The sequence below is a fragment of the Cervus canadensis genome, chromosome 1, assembly GCF_019320065.1.
Source record: "Cervus canadensis isolate Bull #8, Minnesota chromosome 1, ASM1932006v1, whole genome shotgun sequence".
Classification (NCBI taxonomy): domain Eukaryota; kingdom Metazoa; phylum Chordata; class Mammalia; order Artiodactyla; family Cervidae; genus Cervus; species Cervus canadensis.
In genome coordinates this window covers 124417498-124437958 of record NC_057386.1, presented here as the reverse complement: position 1 = coordinate 124437958, position 20461 = coordinate 124417498, and the positions used below count along the sequence as shown (strand labels likewise).

The following is a 20461-nucleotide window of genomic DNA, read 5'->3' as shown; positions in this document are numbered from 1 at the left end:
TTGCTATGTATATCTGTATATAGATAGGTTGCTGCATATGATTATAAGTATGTATACTTGTATCCTTTTTATTTAATTCTGCGGTTTTTTTTTTGTTTGTTCATTTTACATAAGTGCTACTTCTATCCTACAGCTTGTTCCTTTCACTTAACAAGTCTTGGAGATCATTCCATGTCAGCATATTTGAGTAGATTTACCTCATCCTTTTTAATGGCTGCATTGTATTCCACAATGAGAAAAGAAGCATAATTTAACTCATACTTTAAAAAAATTAAGCTTTTTTTTCTTTTTTTTTGCTATACTTCAAGGCATCTGGGATTTTAGTTCTCACATCAGGGATTGAACCCATGCCCCCTGCAGTGGAAGCCAGAGTCTTAACCATTGGACTGCCAGGGAAGTCCTTAACTCATACTTTTTTTTTTTTTTTTAACTCATACTTTTAATTAATGTTAAAATTTATAGATTATAAATGAGCTCTTTATTGATGGCTTTTTAGATTCTTTAGTTTTTCTTCATTTCAGACGATGCATGGGGAATATACCTTCCCTGGAAGTGGGCTTGCTGGGTTATCCACGACTAAATATGTCCATATATATATATGTATGATTCACATTGTTGTACCCCTGAAACTGACACAACATTGTAAATCAACTACATTCTAATTTAACAAAGAAAGCAGAGAGGTTGATAAATGGACTCATGTATGCAGCTGTTTATCAATCTCCAGCTCTTTAAAATTTTTCTGTAACCTTTCAATCTTCCCTTTACCCAGGGCCCAGATATTACACTGTCTAAACTTTACAAATTAATTGAAGAATCTTGTCCTCAGCTGGCAAACTCAGTGCAGATCAGGTAAGCTCCATTTTCTTCTGTATATATGAAAAGATGTCAAGTAGATGAAAATTAGAAAGTGGCAAATGGTGATTATTTCCTTAAAAAAAGGTATCTTTGTTATTCTAGGTTGTTTTCCTAAGTGCCTTAATTTTTTTTTAAATCCTTAAAAAAAGGTATCTTTGTTATTCTAGGTTGTTTTCCTAAGTGCCTTAATTTTTTTTTAAATGGATAGCATTAAACATACTGCTTCAAAATTTATTATTCTGTATGGATCTACTTTGTTCCTTTTAATTGTTGCAGAGAATTTCATTTTTACTGGCTGATATGCTACTTTGAGAAATTTTATAATCAAGAAAACATCGGCAATGATACTTTTCAGAATATGGGAGTGACAGTTTGGATTTTCAGATAGATTCATTTTAGGTGATTGTCATATCAATGTATGACAAAACCCACTGAAATGTTGTGAAGTAATTAGCCTCCAACTTAAAAAATAATAATAATAAATAAATAAAAAAGAATGAAAAAAAAAAAAAAAAGAAATGTGGGAAGATATTCATAGGGCCTTCCTAAAATCCTTACCTCATTTTTCTTGTTCAGAATCAAACTGATGGCTGAAGGCGAATTGAAGGATATGGAACAATTTTTTGATGACCTTTCAGATTCTTTTTCTGGAACTGAACCAGAAGTTCACAAAACAAGTGTAGTAGGTATGAAATTCTTCTAAGGAGAGCAGAGAATATTTTCATTGCCGTGAACGGCTCTCTGAGTCACATCTGTTGACTCTGTTAACAGTCACATCTGTTAACTCTGCTGTAGTCTGAGCACACGCAGTGGGGATGTTGGACATGTTTTAGTTTGTATTCATTGCCTTGCCATTTTGATCTGTGTTTAAATAACTGTCTTGTGGAAAAGCATCTTCTGTTTTGTCTACTGTCATCAGAGTATTAGACTGGTTGTGGAGCCTTTCAGGGTTTCTCAGCTCTTTCCCACAGTCCTCTGCTCACTTGTCCACATTGCACAACTAAGTCAGGGTCACCAGCTAAGGTTTTATGAAGAGAGTTAAGAGTAGATTGTTGTTATAGTTTATAAGTCTAGGGTATACATGAAGTTTCCTGGTGCTCTTCTGTTAGCTTTATAGCCATGCTCCATCCACCTGACTTTTCTTTCCTGGTAGTTCTTATGGTATTCACCATCAGTTATTTGTTGATCTTCCATGTGCCAGTTTCTGGACTTGAAGAGAGACTGGAACCTTTCTCTTAAGGCAGATTACATTCTTGTGGTTGTGGGGAGAAGGGCGGGCAGATAGTAAAAAGTAAACAAATAGGATAACTTCTGATAGTTCTAACAGTCACGAGAAGATACATTGGCTGCATAAAAAGTGGAGTGTGGGTGGGAGGACTGAGCTTTTAATTAAAGAGAAAATCAGCTTCATAAAAGGTGATGAAAGAACATTCTTGGTGGAGGAAACAGTCTTTTTTTCAATTATTTTGAAGGAAGAATTGCAACAAATAGTCATTGACTTGGTGTAGCCCGGATTTTGAGTTACTGCCTTCGCCTGGTCTGTGTCTTGTTTTGTAGGCTTATTTCTGCGTCACATGATCTTGGCCTACAGTAAGCTGTCTTTCAGTCAAGTGTTTAAACTGTACACTGCCCTTCAGCAGTACTTCCAGAATGGTGAGAAAAAGACCATGGAAGATGCTGATATGGAACTTGCCAGCAGAGAGGAGGGTGAAAGGAAAATGGAAAAAGAAGAACTTGACGTATCTATAAGGTAACTTGGGTTTCTCCAGCGTGAATCCCTTTCCTGTGAAATAGCGTCATTACAGGCACAGTAAATCCTCATTCATCCAGAGTTTATGCATTGACTGTCATCTTTTTGTCCCTCCAGATCCAGGAAGTGGACCTTTATAGGCTGCATCAGTTAATTCCTTCCCCTCTAACTTCTGATTGGGAGGCACTGATGGGAAATCCAGAGGGTCAAGGAGAGTAAGGTCAGGGTGTTGATTCATTGGTTTCCTTCCTTCAAGGTCATGGTGGACTGGGTGTAGGGTCACCGCCTCTATCAGTTGGCCTGCTCTGCAGACCTCAAGGGTCTGGTTACTGGGAAGGTTTCCCAGGCCTGGTGCAAAAGATACCCCACTCTTCCCAGCCCTGGGGGTTGTATTACTCACTATGGCTTCTCCATCCCCTGCCACTGTTTCTGAAAGTGGTCCTTTATTAGATTCTTCTCATGTTACCCCATTTGAATATGCCATTTGTTTTCTGCTGGGACCCTGAGCGGTAGTGTAGTGTTCGTTATATCACAGTGAATTAACAATTGATTAATTCCGTGAAAACTTATTGAATGCCTCCTAAAGTTTAAGCCCTGGGTATGTGGTGGCACTGTTCAGCTAGTTGTTTAAGCTCAAAGCCTAGGTGTGTCCCTGGGTCCTTCGCCTCCTTCGCCCCAACAGCCAGTCCTGCAGATCCAGCCAGAACTTCCTCCACAGTATGTTTGGAATCAGTTCACTTCTTTCCGTTGCCCCTGCTTCCCCGATGGTCTCAGTACCTGGTCTCTTTCCTGGATGACTGCTCCAACCTCCTGGCTGTTTTCCCTGCCTCCACTCTTGTCTCCTTACTCTCAGTTTTGCCTGCAACATCCAAGGGAACCATCACGGATGTAAATCACACTACGTGTTCTTATGCCCCAAACCCTCCTTGACTGTCCATGGAATTTAGACAGAAATCGGAGGTACTGGGGCCTTGGTACCTGTCTGATCTGGCCCCTGTCATCTTCCTTACCTCTTTTTCCTGCCTCTCCCTTCACTGTCAGAGTCTAATGGCTCTGGCTTGATTTCAGTTTCTTGAATACGCCCAGCCAGGCTCTGCCTCAGGGTGCCTGGTTTACTCTCCCTGGCTTCTCACCTCCCTCGCTTCCTTTCACCATTCAGCTCCCATGGCCTCACACAGGCCTTCCCTGACTACGTGTGTGAAGTAACCTCCATCCTAAGTACTTCCATCTTCTTTATTTCCTTCAAAACTCTCCTCAGTAAGCAACCTTTTGCATTTATTTACTTACTCATTTATATTTGCCTTTGTACTCCATCAACAGTTAAGACCCTCCTTCTCTGTTATATGTCACCTCCTTTTCCTTAGTGCTTCGCCTGCAGTGTCTGAATACGTGTTGGACAAATGAGAATCAGAACATGTCATCCAATGAGACATGTCAAATGAGGGAATCAGAACATGTCATCCATTGCCCACACTGGTAACTAGCCCCATAAAACACTTTGTGTTGACTCCCTTCCCTTTGCTGTTTCACGTCCCCTCTTCCCAGCTGTTACCTGGGATCACCTCCCAAATAGACCACTTGTGTTTGGAGGGAAAAACGTGTGTGTGTGTGTGTGTGTGTGTGGTGTTTCATATTTCCTGATTTCAAGGAGCTCACGGACTGGGGAGGAAGACTGACATGGAAACAGACAATGCCAAGTAACAGTGTATTCAGAGCTCTGAGAGAAGCAAGTCCCACCTACCCTGTGTAGGCTGGCTGACCCCCTTGGGGGCTGGGGGGTATAGCCAGAGAATATTTCCCTGCAGTTCCTAGGAGTGGCCTTTGTATGGTTATGTGATTTGTTCAGCACACACTGGGAGCAGGAAGATTATAGTACCAGTGAGTACTTGGAAAAACTCAGACTTGCTCACAATGCTTCTCGTGGAGTGGAAAGGTTGTACCTTGTAGAGTTGAGTCTGGCTCTGGAGTCAGACCCCTGGATTTGAATTCTGGCTCCTCCACTCCCTCTCTTGGGCAGATCACCTTCTCTGTACCTCAGATTTCTCACCTGCAAAATGGGGCTTGTATCACCTCCTCAGAGGGTTGTTGTGAGAATTAAATGATAAATCTGTATAAAATGTTCAGAACTGTGCCTGATATACAGTAAACATTGGACAAATATGTGCTATTCTTCTTGAAATGTCTCTTTTAAGAAGCTTCCAGGAAAAAATGTGATCTCTGTCCTAGTCCTAGCTACTTTATATGCTTTTAAAGTAGGAGAATGTCAATTCTTCAGAAATGTTGAAATGCAGACTTTTCTTAATTAGGTTTGACTTTGTCCTAAATTAGTCTGATTTACTTAGGTCTAACTACATTGTTTCGATCCTATTCTAAGAATTCATTTGTGTGTAATGTAACAGTATGTCTAATGTTAAGCTGTATGGTTTCAGAAAATAGTATGCATTCAGTAAACTGAATTTCATCACTGAAATAGAAGAAATGTATTTAAATGTTATTCTAGGGAGTTCCCTGGTGGTCCAGTTGTTAGTACTCGGTGCGGTCACTGGTTGGGAAAACTAAAGATCCCACAAGCTGCACAGTGTGGCAAAAAAAAAAAAAAAAAAAGTCCCATTACAGAAGAACGTGCAGACTGACACTTAGCTTCAGCTTTTCTTTTGCTTATTGTTGCTACGGGGCAGTATTTGTTTCCTGCAGTAAGAGAGGAGGCTTATAGGGTTATACCATGTGGGTTTGCAGCAGAGGCTATTAGTCACTGGAACTACATCTTCTCTGTGCTCCAAAAAGGACCTAACAAAGGTCCTTTTTAAAAAAAAAATTATTTATTTATTTTTTGCTGCGCTGGGTCTTCAGTGCTACATGGACTTTCTCTAGCTGCAGAGAGTGGGGGTGGGGGGGCCTACTCTCTAGTTGCTTTGCATGGGCTTCTCATAGCAGTGGCTTCTGTTGTTGCAGAGCACAGGCTCCAGGGCCCGAGGGCTTCGGTAGTTATGGCTCCTGGGCTCTAGAGCACAGGCTCAGTAGTTGTGATGCACAGGCTTAATTGCTCCGTGGTATGTGGGATCTTCCTGGACCAGGGATCAAACCTATGTCTCCTGCATTGGCAGGTGGATTCTTTTTTTTTTTTTCAATTGCTGTTGCTCAAGCATCTCTGCCCAGATAAAACAGAAACGTGAACCCAAATTATTGAGGTTAGAGAGAATACGAAATAACAATGCTGAGAGCTGGGATGGGGAGAGGAGGCACATCCTTCTCAGACTCGAGCCACCTGTGCACCCTGCCTCCTGCTGTCTGTGGAGTTTGCTTCCTCCCACTGTGCTGTGGCTTTCGGGCCTGAAATCCATTCTCCACTGGGCGCCGGCAGCTGTGACCACTGCTGTCGGCTGATGAGGCTCGCCTGCTGCCCTACCGAGGAGGTGCAGGATGGATCTTCAGTACCATGAGTCCGCCTGCTGCTGCTGGTTGTAAAGCTGTAGTTTGATCTGATCTTTGATCTGACTCACAAGGTTCATGAACAACAGGATTTCCACCAGCTGCGGGATGGCCAGACCCAGTGCTACACCACCAAGTATGAAGAGGTTGCTTTGTATCCAGTTGACCAATCTGTCAATACAGCCATGGGTGCAGATGACTTGACTAGCTTCCAAGTAGTCAAAGGCCTGTGTACCTTAGCCACACATGGTGTTGATCACTGCCTGGTTGGGGGGTAGGCAAGCAATAGGAGTAAGACCCAGAACAGTGCTCACGGCTGGGGTTGTCTTCTGAACAGTTGAAGTACATGTTCAGGGGCCAGTCGTAGGAAATCCCTCCATAGCAGCTGAACTCCTCCTGGCCAAAAATCTATGAGGTTCTGGAGGTCCAAGTCATCTCGGTAGTGCACGATGGCATTATTGATAATCTCACTCACTTTGCCCCGCACCTTGTCTGAGAAGATGAAGCCCAGGACCCCAGCTGCCAGCTGTAGCAGGAACACGACGGTGAGACACAGGGAGAACGTCTGCAGGAGATGTTCTCACAGAGAGATCATCTGATGCAGCCGCAGAAGGTGAGCAGGAGCATGAGGATGCCCACCATAATCAGCAGGATGGCTGGGTCCATGGCCAGGCAGGCCAGTGCTGCCTCAGGGGGAGCGGCTGCCTCTCTATTTGCACTGGTGCCAACTGAACGGGGTACCCCCAGAACTGTCCTCCTCCCCTGGGGGGGACTCTCCTGGTGTGGACTTTACCTGGTGTGGCTAGGTAAAGGTTACAGGGAACAGAACTGCCCTCCCACGGGGAGAACACCAAGGGCCCAGAAGGGTCTGTGGCCTTTAATTTGAGGAACTAACAACTTAAGAGCCTTTATTCCCAGGCTTGAGAGAGGAAGAACCATTTTCACTCCAGAAAAGAATTAGAATGGCATTAGGCTCACTGGCTTTTGCCGATTCTATTTCCTGGAGATTTTGTGTAGAGGAATAGGAATGGAGGTTGAGTTTCTCCAGAACAGAGCGAAGGGAGGGCTGAAGCCTCTGGTTAGTCTTTGCACCCAGAAGCCTACCTTCTTCCCTAGACATGCCCTAAGCCTAAAATGCAGGTGGATCTCAGAAGATTCGTGGGAGCTTGGGAAAATCCAGGTGAACTGGCTTGGGTGGCCAGGCAGAGTAAACCTCCAGGATTTGGCTAGGGGGTAGCTGTTCCCTTAGCTGCATAGCTTCTGTGGGAGGAGGGCTGAAGGACCAGGGGTGAAAGGGGCTGGCAGGCTGGTTCTTCACCATTGAACCACCAAGGAAGCCCCAAAAGTCCCTTTTAACTAACAAAAATTTCTATCAAAAGTAGGAAGTCTTTGGTGTTTCTTCATTTGTCAATGATTTAATAAAAATCTCCCAACTTCATTAATTTATTCAACAAATGCTTATTCAGTGCTTCTGGTGCGCCAGGTACCATGTTAGGTGCTGCGCTGTCAGCCCGGAGGAGAAAGTCCCGGTCCTCGTGGAGTTTACCTGGCTGGGGAGGGTGAGACGGGAATCGAGAGGTAACTACGTTAACAAGTAATGTAACTTCAGAGCCTGCCATGCGGGAAAGGAACACCTAGTGCTCCAGGATACAGAGTAACTGTGGGATGCTGTCAGGAAACGGCCCTTTAAGACTGGGAGCTTGCTGACAGAGGAACCAGCCCTGAGAAGAGTTGTCGGAGCACATGCAGACTCACAGCTCCCAAGACAGGACAAGCTGGCATACTGGAGGGACGGAAGGAGGACAGTGTGGCCTGAGCACATGAGGCCAGGAGGAGGGGCTAGGTCACCCCTCCGGTCACATCCCTCCAAGCGTTCAGGTCCTCATGGCCTCCTTGGGTGTTTTGAAACTGTTCCCTGTCTCAGTCCCTCCCCTCCCCTGCTTTTGTCGCTACCCTGCTCAGAAATCTCCAGAGACAAAGTCTCCCAGCCTGGTGTCTGAGGTGTTCCCCAGTTGCCCTTTCTGACCTCAATTTCTGTTCCTCAACATGGGTCCTTTACCCCAGCCATGCAACTCTGCTCGTATCCCTCCAAGAGGCCGGGCGTTTTCCCATTCTGCATCTTTTGTTTTCCTTTCCTAGAATGCCTTCTTCCATCCTCATCATTTCTCCACTCCTTCCCCACTTTTAAAGTCCTCACTACTCCAAGTGGAGTGGTTTCTCCCGTTTCTAATGCAGAGATAATATTCATTCATTCATATTGTTTACTGCCATCATGCCACATGGGCTGGACTTAGCCTTCACCAAGACCATGAGCCCATAAAGACATTGTATTTTCAGGGACCTAGACTTGTGTTTTATGTGTGCCCCTGGCCCCATTTGTTGATGGTTTAATCCTGTTGTATTTTTAAAATTTCAATTATAGTGGGTGATTTAGGCACTTTAGAGTAGTTTCCAGAGTCCTTTTGAAAATCAGATGAATGCCATGTACTATCCTTGCATTAAAAATATGTGTTTTGCTTGCAGTTTTACAAGGTTCATGGGCTCCTAAAGCCCTTCATAGGCCCAGGTTAAATGCCTTTGATATACAGCCACTTGTAAGTCTAAAATTCTGTCTCAGCTGGTAATTGGATTCATAAACAAATTTATTTGAATCCTTTTCCTAAATGAATAACACCCTTCCTAAACTGAATACCTTTGTGGCTTGTTAAGAGTTACTTTCTCTGGCATGTATTTGAGGCCCTGAGGAAGCACAGGAGTCAGTAAAAGGATGGTTTGGGTGGTGGTATTCTCACTTGCTTTTCCCAGCCTTGTTCACGTTGGCCACTGTTGCCAACTTTTCACAGTTGTGAAAAGTGAAAGTGAAGTCGCTCAGTTGTGTCCAAGGCCAAACTTGATCTTTATTTATAGTAAATCTAATTGCCTTTATTTGTAGCTTTTTTGCTTTGTGTGATTTTGGTTCTATTTTATTAATGCTTATTGTTCTTGTGTCCTTTATTATAAACTACCTCAAATCTTTTTTTGGGGAAAGGGTTAAGTAAATAAAGCATCTGGTGACGGTGAGCATCATGGACCTCAGAGGAGGGTGGGCCGGGAGCAGTGTATCCCATTTCATACAAATCCTCATTGTCCTCTAGCCTTTTTGTGTACTACCGTATTTATTTCAAGACTTGGGCTTACTTTCTTTGAGGGATAGTTAAGAGAAAAGGGCATCTTATTGCCCAGACACTTCACTCTTTTCTGAGAACCTGGCCTAGGAATTTTCTTTCCACTTCCCTCTAGGTCACTGTTGTTTCAGTGATCTTTGTTGTACCAGGTCAGGGCTGGTCCTGGGCATCTCTGATACCTGCAGAATCTGATATACTTGCTGCCTTGTGAAACCAAGAGAATATTAGAGCAGCTTTTCCCAGAGTATTTTCTATGGGATGCTAGCCCTTCTTGATAGATGTGAGGAAAGAATTCCTCGTTCAGATGAGTTTGGTAAATGGTGCATTAAACAAAAGTGAATAAAGTGTCTCTCTGTTGGATTTATTTAATATGTGACTTGAATCTCCAAGGAGGAGAGGGTATACAGCTGTCCCCAAGTGATTTAAGCTCAGCATCATTTTTTTTTCTTTTAGAATACCAATTTCCATATTGTTTGCATGAAACAGTTTGAGAACTGCTGTATTAGAGTGCTTATAGAGATATTGTTGAGTAAATATTAATTTTTATATTTATTATAATCCTGTATAGAGAAGGCATTTCTTCAGAGTCATGTGGCAAAAGGGTATTATTCATACCCTGTTCTCAAAAATAAGACTGTGCATGCATAGATTTCTCAAGTTTAGATTTTTATCAGTATATATCTTGTTTATTTGTTCTGTGTAATCTCAGCTTCTAGGCAAATGGTTATTTCTTAGATGAATCCTCTTTTTCTTATTCTTGAGCACAGCACTGTCTTATATCTGTAGTGAGGCGTGTGAAATTATTCATTTATCTCCCAAACTCTGAGTGCCCGTTGTGCGCCTGGGTGTTGATGTACGAATATAAGAACAGCCAGTGTGACGGTAGTAGATGCTGTGACCCATGTTTCTGGGAGACAGTGGGAGCTCAAATGAGAGATGTCAGGAGTGATTCTTGGAGGATATGGCACTTCAGGTATTCTTGAATGATGGATGGTGCAACAGTCCAACAGTAGATAGAAAAATGGGCATTGCAGGTCAAGGAAGTGGCGGGTGTGCATCTTCGCATGATAGGAAATTGTAAGGAGTTCATCAGGGCTGGGGTGTAGATGAGAAGGCAGAAGAGAGAGGTAGGACCACTCAGGAAGTGTTACACCTGCCCTGCTAAGCAATGTGGGCTTTATTCTGGAAGGTAATGGGATTCCCCAGAGGGGTTTTAAATCAGGGATGATATACTTGCGGCATGTGGGATCCTGGTTCCCTGACCAGGGATCCAACCATCATCCCTTGCATTGGAAGCAGAATCTTAACCACTGGACCACCAGGGAAGTCCCTAGACTTGCATTTTAGAAAGGTCATGCTGGAGGCTGTATAGAGTTGAGATCTGCTTATTAAATTGTGTAAACTTTATCAGGTCATTCAGCATCATTCCTGAGAAGAGAGAATTAATTTTAAAAGTTTTTAAGCTTTTCTGATGAAGAATCTATTTGACTTTGTAAGCATTACCATTTTCACTATTGTGTAATTCTGTATTTCTTTTTTTCTTTTTTTTTTTTTCTGTATTGTTTTTACTTAATTTTTTTTCCAGAGAAGAAGAGGTATCTTGCAGTGGGCCTCTGTCCCAAAAACAAGCAGAATTTTTTCTTTCTCAACAGGTAAGTTGGTTCTGTGATTTGTCATAATTTTTTTCTTTTTAATTCTGTGACATTATTTGTTGTTGCTGTTCCGTTGCTCAGTCATGTCCGATTCTTTGTGACCCCATGGACTACGGCACGCCAGCCTTCTTTGTCCTTCACCGTCTCCTGTCATGACATATGTTTGTTATGTGAGTAGGTTTATTAGTAAAGTGGCATTATTCTTACTCTTGGTCCTTTTTTCTTCACTAACAATGCAACTGTAGCTATATGTCCCTCCCTATTTTGTATGTGATTTTATTTCTCTATTAGAGTCGTAATGCATGTTCATTTAGTAATGGTGTCTGACTAACTCAGCCCCAAAACGTGATTTGGAAGACTTACTACCCTTTTCCCAACTTTTCATCAAGGACATTTTTAAGCAGAAATAAAATTGGAAAGCATTGTACGGCAAATACCCACATCCCCATCATCTGGGTCCTACAATTAATATTTTGCTCTGTTTATCATATATCTACCCATCTAGTCACCATTTCATCTTATTTTTTGGATACATTTCAAGTTGCGAACACCAGTACACTTTAGCTCAGACATTTCTTACTGGTGTTTTCGAACCTACTTTAGAATTTTTTTTATTTGGTAATATAGGCTGAACGTTTTTCTTTCATGTTGTTTTCAGCAAAGAATTTTGATTTTTGCTCTATTTTTAAGTTTACTCTAATTTTATTATTAATTTTCTTTCTGCCAGAAGATGTAATGTTTAGATCTAGATGCAGATAATAGAGTCACCCCTGCAAATGAATTTTAGACAGATTAGAAAAACCCATCTAGACAATTGGTTACCTGTAGAGGAGAAAATAAAGCTGGACCCTCACCTCATCTTTGCACCTCAGTACTTTCCAGGTGGATTAAAGGCTTCGCTGTAAACATTTAAAGTTATAATTAGACTAGAAGGAACTCCATAGTAACTTTTAACTGATCTCTGGGTGGGGAGCTTTCTAAACATAAAAACTGTGGAAGAAAACATGTGGGAGATCATTTGATTTTTTTCAACATAAAAATGAAAAATGTCTGCATGTTAGTACATGTTCTGACAAAATTAAAAGTCAAACAACAAAATGGGAAAAGGATTTGCAATACATATGACAAAGAGTTGATACTTTTGCTTTAAAAATGGTATTTTCAAAGACCAGTTGATGATGAGACAAATGTATATTATTAAGTGAAAAGGGCAGATAGTAAAATGATATATTCTAACTTTGTTAAAAAGGTGTGCATGCTGCCGCTGCTGCTGTCACTTCAGTCGTATCCGACTCTGCGGCCCCATAGACGGCAGCCCACCAGTGTATATGTATAAGCACATACACACACAAACACACATACATATACACACACATAGAAAAAAGACTGGAATAGGATACACTGACATAAAAATGGTGTTATTTCTGGATGGAGGAGTAACAGATGATTTTCTGTGTGCTTTTCTGTTTTCTTCTATATGCTTTTTCATATTTTTGGAATCTTCTATAATGCTACAATGAATTAAAATAGAGTTAGAAATTATTGTTACTCAAAGAAAAGTTTGTCTAGGTAAAATTGAAGCGTCTATAACCCAGTTAAGTACTAATCATTAATTTAGAAGTAGTTTTCTATGTATTTTATATAATCGTTGCTGGTAACGTCCATATGAAACAGATAACCAGGAGAAGGGCAAGTGTGTGCCAGAAGGCTCTCTGCCAGACTATGAATACATACTTCCTGCCTTGAAGGCACTTACAGTCTGGGGTTGGGGTCAGCTAGCACTTTTAATATAATGTAGTAAGTACTGCAGGAAGGGTTAGTGCAGGGGGCTTATAGGAGCATGTAGGTGCTTATGGGAGAAGCAGGTGGCTGAAATCTAAACTGGGCCCTGAAGGCCGAGCAGGCGTTTGCATGCAAGAGTATGTGGGTGGGGTTGGTGGTTGCGAGACACGTAATTCCAGGAAGAGGAAACAGTGTTCTGCAAGGTCAAGAGGAGAGTGTAGGAGCTTTCTTGGTGGCTCAGTGGTAAAGAATCCGCCTGCCAATGCAGGAGACACAGGTTTGATCCCTAGTCCAGGAAGATCCCACTTGGTGGGGAGCAACTCGGCCCATGTGCCATAATCTAGAGGCCGGGAGCCATAACCACTGAGCTCATGTGCTGCAACTGCTGAAGTGCCCTAGAACCTGCGCTCTGTGACAAGAGAAGCCACTGGAACGAGAAGCCTGTGCACCGCAGCTAGAGTACCCCCCCCTTGCTGCAACTAGAGAAAAGCCCGCACAGCAACGAAGACCCAGCACAGCCAAAAATAAAGAAATGAATAAAATTGTTTTTTTTAAAAAAGAGGAAAGTGTAGGTGCAGAAAAGAAAGTAAGCAGGTGATGCTATTTAGTATATGTGTCCATATGTTTATTGGCCATTTCTTCCTACTGAGAGTTGTCATTTTTAACTTTCAGGCTTCTTTGTTGAAGAATGATGAGACCAAGGCCCTCACTCCAGCTTCTTTGCAGAAAGAGTTGAACAACTTGTTGAAATTTAATCCTGATTTTGCTGAAGCGGTGAGCCTCTTCCAGAATCTGTTCCTAAATTAGAAAGCAGGGACAAGACTGTTGAATAGTTGAGTAAATGTGGATTGGCCCGCTGACCTGGGTTCTTGGAAGGAAATCCTGCGGTTGGCACGTAATTGACTTAGCCTAGGCTCCTCCCCAACCCCGGGGCCCAGGAGGGATTTCTTCAATCTATTGATGTTCTCTTTCATTCATCATCTCTCTGATGTTGTGAATTATGGACAGGAGATGAAGGAGATGACAGACTGATTTGTTTTTTTTAAGTTTGAGGCCCCAAAATTCTTTTCTCCTCTTTTGTAAATGTTTTTGTTGTTGTTGTCTTATATATTTTTTAAGTTAAAATAATTCTATTCTTTATTGAATTTTTATCCTGAGAACTTTCTTAATAGCACCTGGGTTTTGCCATCTGACTTTATCCACGTATAGAAATACATCTGCTTTGCTCCTTAGTAACTGGGATCTGCCTGCTGGAGGGAGTTTTAATTCAGTGAACCAAACAAAATGAAAATAGTGTCAAAATAGAAGATAATTAACTTCTAAAACTAATAAACTAGTAAAAGTCTCACTGGGTTTTAACTTGGACATTTAGAAAAATTGGTTTTATATTTGTATGAATTCAGGTTTTAAGACCTTTTTTTTTTTTTTTAATACTTACCCAATTCCTTAATACCCAAGCTAGGTGATTCCCCCTCCATCCTCATGTATAATCCATGGATCCTAATATAACCATGGATGAATATTTAGGACAAAACTCTGACACCCATGCTGGTGGAATTCCCTTTTTTTTTGTTTGGGGACACATTCTGGGGAAGAAACCAGCTAATGTACCTTAAGTCTATTTTATTCTGCCTGTGGGGAAGAGATTAAGCTAAACTGTGACTTAGGAGGGTAGGGGATACGTGGATGTCTACAGCCAGTGGACCTCTCTGAATTAATCTGACACAAGAGGAACAGAACATTTAAAATATGTTGAATGTTCCTCCTTTTAGCACTACCTCAGCTACTTAAACAACCTCCGAGTTCAAGACGTTTTCAGTTCAACACACAGCCTCCTTCATTATTTTGACCGCCTGATTCTTACTGGAGCCGAAAGCAAAAGTAACGGGGAAGAGGGCTATGGCCGGAGCCTGAGATACGCGGCTCTAAACCTGGCCGCCCTGCACTGCCGCTTTGGTCACTAGTAAGTGTATAAACTTTTGTCTATGTAGAAATTGAAGAAATTATCTCTCAAATGTTAATTGAGATGTGTTTTTAAAAATAGGCTGTATTTGACTTAGAGAATGAACTTCATGGTTAAGGGTGGGGGGTAGGGATTGACGTGCACACACTGTTTTTATATTTAAAATAGATAACCAGCAAGGACCTACTGCGTAGCAAAGGATCTGTTCAATATTACATAATAATCTAAATGGGAAAATAGTTTGAAAAAGAACAGATACATGTATTTAATAGATGTATAACCAAATCACTTTGCTGTACGCTGAAACTAACACAACATTGTTAATCAACTCTACTCCAATATAAAATAAAAAGCTTAAAAAATATGCTGTATATTTTTTAAAAAGGAGGAGGAAGGGGAAGAAAAGAGAAAAAGAGATTGTTCAACCTGACCTTGTCAATAACTTGCAAAGAAGGAAGCTTTTTGCACTGAACAGAAGATAATGAAACCCTCTGCCTAAAGAGTCTGCCCCCTGGAGTCACTATTTAGCATTGCCGTCTAAGTGCTTGGCCTCTTGCATTACTTCTAAGAACAACCGGCACTGAATTAAAAGGAAATTAGGTCATTAGGCCAGAGATTCCCAACAGGATTTTTCAGAGGAAATAATGCGTATGTAAAAGTTATTTTCAGTATTTGAAAAAGCCAAAAGGAAGCTGTGCCTTTATTTGACAAAAGACTATGTGGCTTGCCGAAAGTCACGTTTGTGTTTTTGGTTGGAATTCAGGGGGCTCAGTTAGGTGACACTGACTTATGCCATTATTAAGGTATGCCTATGATTTTAATAAATAAAAATAGGAAATTGATCAGTTATTTTATTAATATTTAGTAAATAGAGTTAACAGGGTAAAGTCTTTCAAAATATGGGATCTATTTTGAAAATAATGAAATAACGTGAATAATGGTGAAAAGGTAGGAAATTACTAACTGATAGAGTCTCTCCGCCTTCCTGTGGCTTTTTCCCATTTAAGAAAAATTGGTTTCTGACACAGGCATCTTTGAGTCGAGACTAGAGTGTATTTCTAGAAGTGTAGTGTCCAAAGTTCAAGAACTGAGACTTCTACACCTTGCTCTATGGCCCAGGCAACAATAAGGAAATTCTATTAACTTCTGATTGTCACATTTTCAAAGGGACTTAGACAAGCTGGAGCTTGCCTGGGGGACAGTCTCACTGGAGGCATTCAAAGCCATTCCATGTAAATAGTGTGGGAAGGATGTGAGACTGTGTAGCCTGGAAAAGAAACAGTTTAGCCAAGCGTGTATTTGACATCTTTCTGTAGTGAAGGTAGTGTGAAAAATACTTAGATTGATCAAGGGTGTGACTACTAGAGGAGATTGAGAGCTGGTAAGTGCCAGTTAAAGGGCAGAACAGTTTTGCTGTTTATGAGGAGGAGATTTCTTTGTATAGAACCTTCTGAGAAAAGTGTCAGCAGAGTGCTAAGGTGTGCAGCGGGGGTGACATTCAGAGAATTCAAGCCTCAGATTGATACTTGAACCAAAAAATGTTTAAGGCTACTCTGAACTCCATGATTTTGTGAGATTCCATGTTCTAAGAATCAACTTCTTTTTGTCTGCCCAGCTTTAGTAACCTCTTTGATCACAGCCTTTCATGTTTTACGTACTCGTAATAAATAGCAACATCATTTGAATATTTGCCAATAACCTGTTTCTGTGTTACACACAGCTTGCCCTTGCATTTGGAAGTTTGTGTATAGTCTGGTAGATACAAATAATTAGTCTGTTGATGTATAGAATTTCTCCATGTTTGCAATATTATCAATGGATAGGCAGCTAACTGTACGGAATTAATTACTAGTTAATTTCTGATTTACTCAACTCCAGGCTTCTTTATTTTTAGTCCTGGAGCTATGAGACTGTATAACTGTCACTGAGCTAATAGGATTGTGATAATTTCTTAAAAATCTTTATAGTTACTTTTTGAGTGTCTGTTATGTACTAGGCATTGTTCTAGGTGCTGAGGATACAGCAGTGGGAAAAAAAATGTGCTCTGTTCTCATGGAGCTTGCAATGGGAGAAATAAATAATAAATAACACTAAACGTAATTTATCAGGTAGTGATAGATCAGGATAAGGGATTAAAGAGAGATGATAAGTGTTATTATTTTCATAAGTAACACTCTTCTTCCAGATAATTGCACAGGTCTTAATCTTCAACCTTTGTTAATATTTGAATAGAGATTTAAAGGATTTGAGGCAGTGAGTAATCTGTGTGTGTATCTGGAGAAAGAGTATTCATATCACCTAGGACAGCAAGTACAAAGGCCCTGAGGCAGGATTTACTTGGCATGTTTGAAGAGGAACAATGACAGAATGACTTACGGTCAGAATGACGTAAGTAAGGGGGGAGTAGAGGAGAATGAGGTCATAGAAGTGGCAGAGGTCAGAGCATTTAGGGTCCTGTAGGCCTGGAGAATCCCAGAGACAGAGGAGCCTGGTGGGCTGCCGTCTATGGGGTCTCGCAGAGTCGGACACGACTGAAGCGACTTAGCAGCAGGCCCAACTAAGGACATTGGCGTTTACTCTGAATGACATAGGAAGTAGTTGTTAGAGGCTGCAGATCTTTCTGCTCTGGCATTTTGCAAACAGTATGACAGCCAGCATGTTTCAAATATTTCAACCAGTTTGCTTCTTGCTATTTAATGAAAATTTTTATCAGAGGCTTTTCTGATTAGCAGCAATGGAAAACCATTGATTCTTCAAGGATTTGCCAGAAACTTTGAAGTTTCTGTGTTGGTAATCTACTTTTTCTTCCTGTCTGGGAAAAATAATCTTTCTTTAGTTCTGTTTTAGCATCCTATCTGTACAATTCTCCCAGAAGACTTTTTCTAAACATAATTTATTTGGTCATCAGATGTTCAACAAAGTTACATCGACTGGTATTTATAAGGGGCCTCTGTGTGAAGATGTGCTTCCTGCCTTCAAATAGCTTATATTCTGGTGCATCTAAGCATTAAAAGGGATTTAAAAGAAATATAAAATAGGTAAAGATGTGTCTTTATCCAAACAGGTAGTATTGAGGAAGAATTCAGCTCTCCCAGTTAAAATTAATAAAATTAATATTGCTCTTGTTGAAAGAAAATTTTGCATAAAATTTTCCCTACATAAGTGATACCCATAGAATTTCTGATTCTATTTTGAGATCTCAGTGACCCAGCATTTACAGAATTTTTGTGACTTGCCACTGGGGAACCCCAAGTTTAAGACATTGCTGGTGCCCCCTGCAGGTTAAAGAAATAAAACTAACATTAAATAGAGGGTGATACAAAATAGTATTAATATTTAATTAAGTACTGCAAGTAGATACTTTTTCTATGGGCTTTTTCAGAAGTGAAGGCTCAGTGGGGCCAAGAATAGTTGACTGAATTTCCACAGAAGTTGCAAGGTTAGGGGAGACATCCCAGTTGGAGAGGAGCCACATGAGCAGAAAAAAGAAATCTCAGAAGTGAAAATCTTCCAAATACTTTTCAAAACTAGTTTTGAAAAAATTTATAAAAGTATCAAATACCATAGTTCACAAAATTTTTCAAATAATGCCGAAAGGAAGGTGATGAAAAGTAAAACCTTACATCCTCTCCTTGTCCCTCCCCTCGGCAGAGTGTGTGTGTGTGCGCGCACACACGTGTGCACATGTTCATGCACTTAGTCACTCAATTGTGTCCAACTCTTGCGACGCCATGGACTGTAGCACCCCAGGCTCCTCTGTCCATGGGATTTCCCAGGCAAGAATACTGGAGCAGGTTGACATTTTCTTCTCCATTGGATCTTCCCAATTCAGGGATTGAACCTGCGTCTCTTGCATCTCCTGCATTGGCAGGAGGATTCTTTTATTTTTATTTTTTAATTTTTTTAGGAGGATTCTTTTAATGCTAAGCCACCTAGGAAGCCCTCAGCATTAGACAACTAAAAAAAAAAAATCTTAGGAGCTGAGATAGGGAAAAACCAGTACTTCAGATCCCTTTTAGTAGAACTCCACCTTAGAAGGGACATGTTCTGTGTCTCTATTGTAACTGTTTCTTTTGCTTCTGGGATGGGGGTGTCTGTGAGGACTAAGCCCACAGTTTCAACTTCCAACCCAGAGGCCTGCACGCTGGTGAATTACCATACAGATGACTTCCTGTTACCGTTGCTTACACATGTTTGCGGTTGTTAATGAGTTATTAATGTTCAGTCTGTCGTTAGTCAACAGGCAGAGCTTGCCCTGCAGGAGGCGATTAGGATTGCCCAGGAGTCCAACGATCACGTGTGTCTCCAGCATTGCTTGGTGAGGCCACCCTCCTGTCTTGGAAGTTCTGCCTGTGGGTTGGGTTGTCGGCATCTGAAAGGCCCCATATGAATTAGGTTGTTTTGCAGTTGGAAGGTCCTCAGTGGTGATGGTAAACTAGTTAGATGGTCAGGGGGATTCAGGAAAAGCAACCCAGCTGTATTTATCTTTCTTAATTCTTGATGTCCATTTTGTTCGGGGGCATTTCTTGTCTACAAATTTAAATGCAGCTTGCCATGCAAAACTGTCACACTAGACACTGGCATGAAGGAAATGTGTCTGCAGCACCTGGTAACTGGATAAGAGCTTGTGCTGTCAAAGCGTCATCACCAAGCACATCATCAAACAAGTAGAACCCAGTTCAGCAACCACCTGAGAATTTCACTTTCTCACTTCCAAGGCTTCCACAGGCCTCATGTCTTTTTTTTTCTGGAACATTTGCCACTCACGGCTCTCAGAGGTGAAGAAGATAAATGGCTTGTTTATTTCAGTCTGATGGTTTTAATGTGTTAGATGGGTTTCATTTCAGTTCATAATTTGTGAAAGTGTGTTTTAGAGGGCTTATTTTGTCCCTTGTTAATTTGTTCTTATAACCACGCTGATGCTTTCAGTAGAACATTAGCCATTATCGTTGTTTTGATACATTTTGATGACTTCTCTTGCCAGAGCTGGCTTTACGTGCTGGGACAGAAGAGATCTGATAGCTATGTTCTGCTGGAACATTCTGTGAAGAAGGCTGTACATTTTGGGTTACCAGTAAGGCTCATCTTTCTATGAGATTATTTAAACAATTAGGGTGGTTTTATTCTTGGTAGTTTCATGTGACCTTAATTATTAATTAAACCACTAAATTCTTTGAATAGATTTCCCTCTCCTCCTCTTATCCTAATAACATCCGTGAAAGTTCCATTTATCAATTTGATGAGATCTTTGTTTAGTGTATTGATCAACACTAAGCTACCACATCTTTATTTAGAAAATTTTTAAGAAAGAAAACCAGTGACTGGCAAACTCTATAGCCTACAGGCCAAACCTGGCTCTCTGCCTGCTTCTGTATGGCCCTCAAGCTAAGAATGGGTTTTACATTTTTAAATAGTTGGGGGGAAAAAACAAAGAAGGATATGTGGCATAAACCAAATGTGGCCTGCAAACCCTAAATTATTTACTCTCTGGTCCTTTATAGAACAAATTTGCTGATCCTTGTTTTAAGTACTAAACAAAGCCACAAACCAGTAAACCTATATTCTCCAATGACAGATACTGAGGGGCATTGAAAGGGCACAAGTCCTACACATGAAGTTGTAATGACTGTAGAATCTAGATTGCTATTGCTCTAAGAACCTTATTCTGTCTCAAAAAAAAAAAAACAGATAGACTTTATAAGCACAATTTTTGTTATGGATTTGAGTGGACTTTTTTTAGTTGAGCTTTCATCCTTGAAAATTATACCAGAAATTAATGAAGAAATAGTTATGCTCCTAATATGCATTTTTTCCCTTAATCTCCTACTACGTAATGTACCCAGCACTGTTTGACATATACTAT

At 41.0% G+C, this 20461-nt stretch overlaps 1 protein-coding gene and 1 pseudogene across 1 annotated transcript in view; one reads left to right on the top strand and one right to left on the bottom strand.

Moving 5' to 3' along the window:
• Positions 1-20461, top strand: part of ANAPC5 (anaphase promoting complex subunit 5) — a 34361-nt gene that overhangs the window by 2368 nt on the left and 11532 nt on the right. Inside the window, exons 2-9 of the mRNA XM_043441180.1 lie at positions 773-852; positions 1435-1544; positions 2416-2608; positions 10787-10853; positions 13308-13409; positions 14408-14598; positions 18835-18916; positions 19583-19672. Of these exons, the coding sequence (XP_043297115.1) occupies positions 773-852; positions 1435-1544; positions 2416-2608; positions 10787-10853; positions 13308-13409; positions 14408-14598; positions 18835-18916; positions 19583-19672 (915 nt within the window). The remainder of the gene's footprint in view (positions 1-772; positions 853-1434; positions 1545-2415; positions 2609-10786; positions 10854-13307; positions 13410-14407; positions 14599-18834; positions 18917-19582; positions 19673-20461) is intronic.
• Positions 6037-7656, bottom strand: LOC122444885 (annotated as a pseudogene).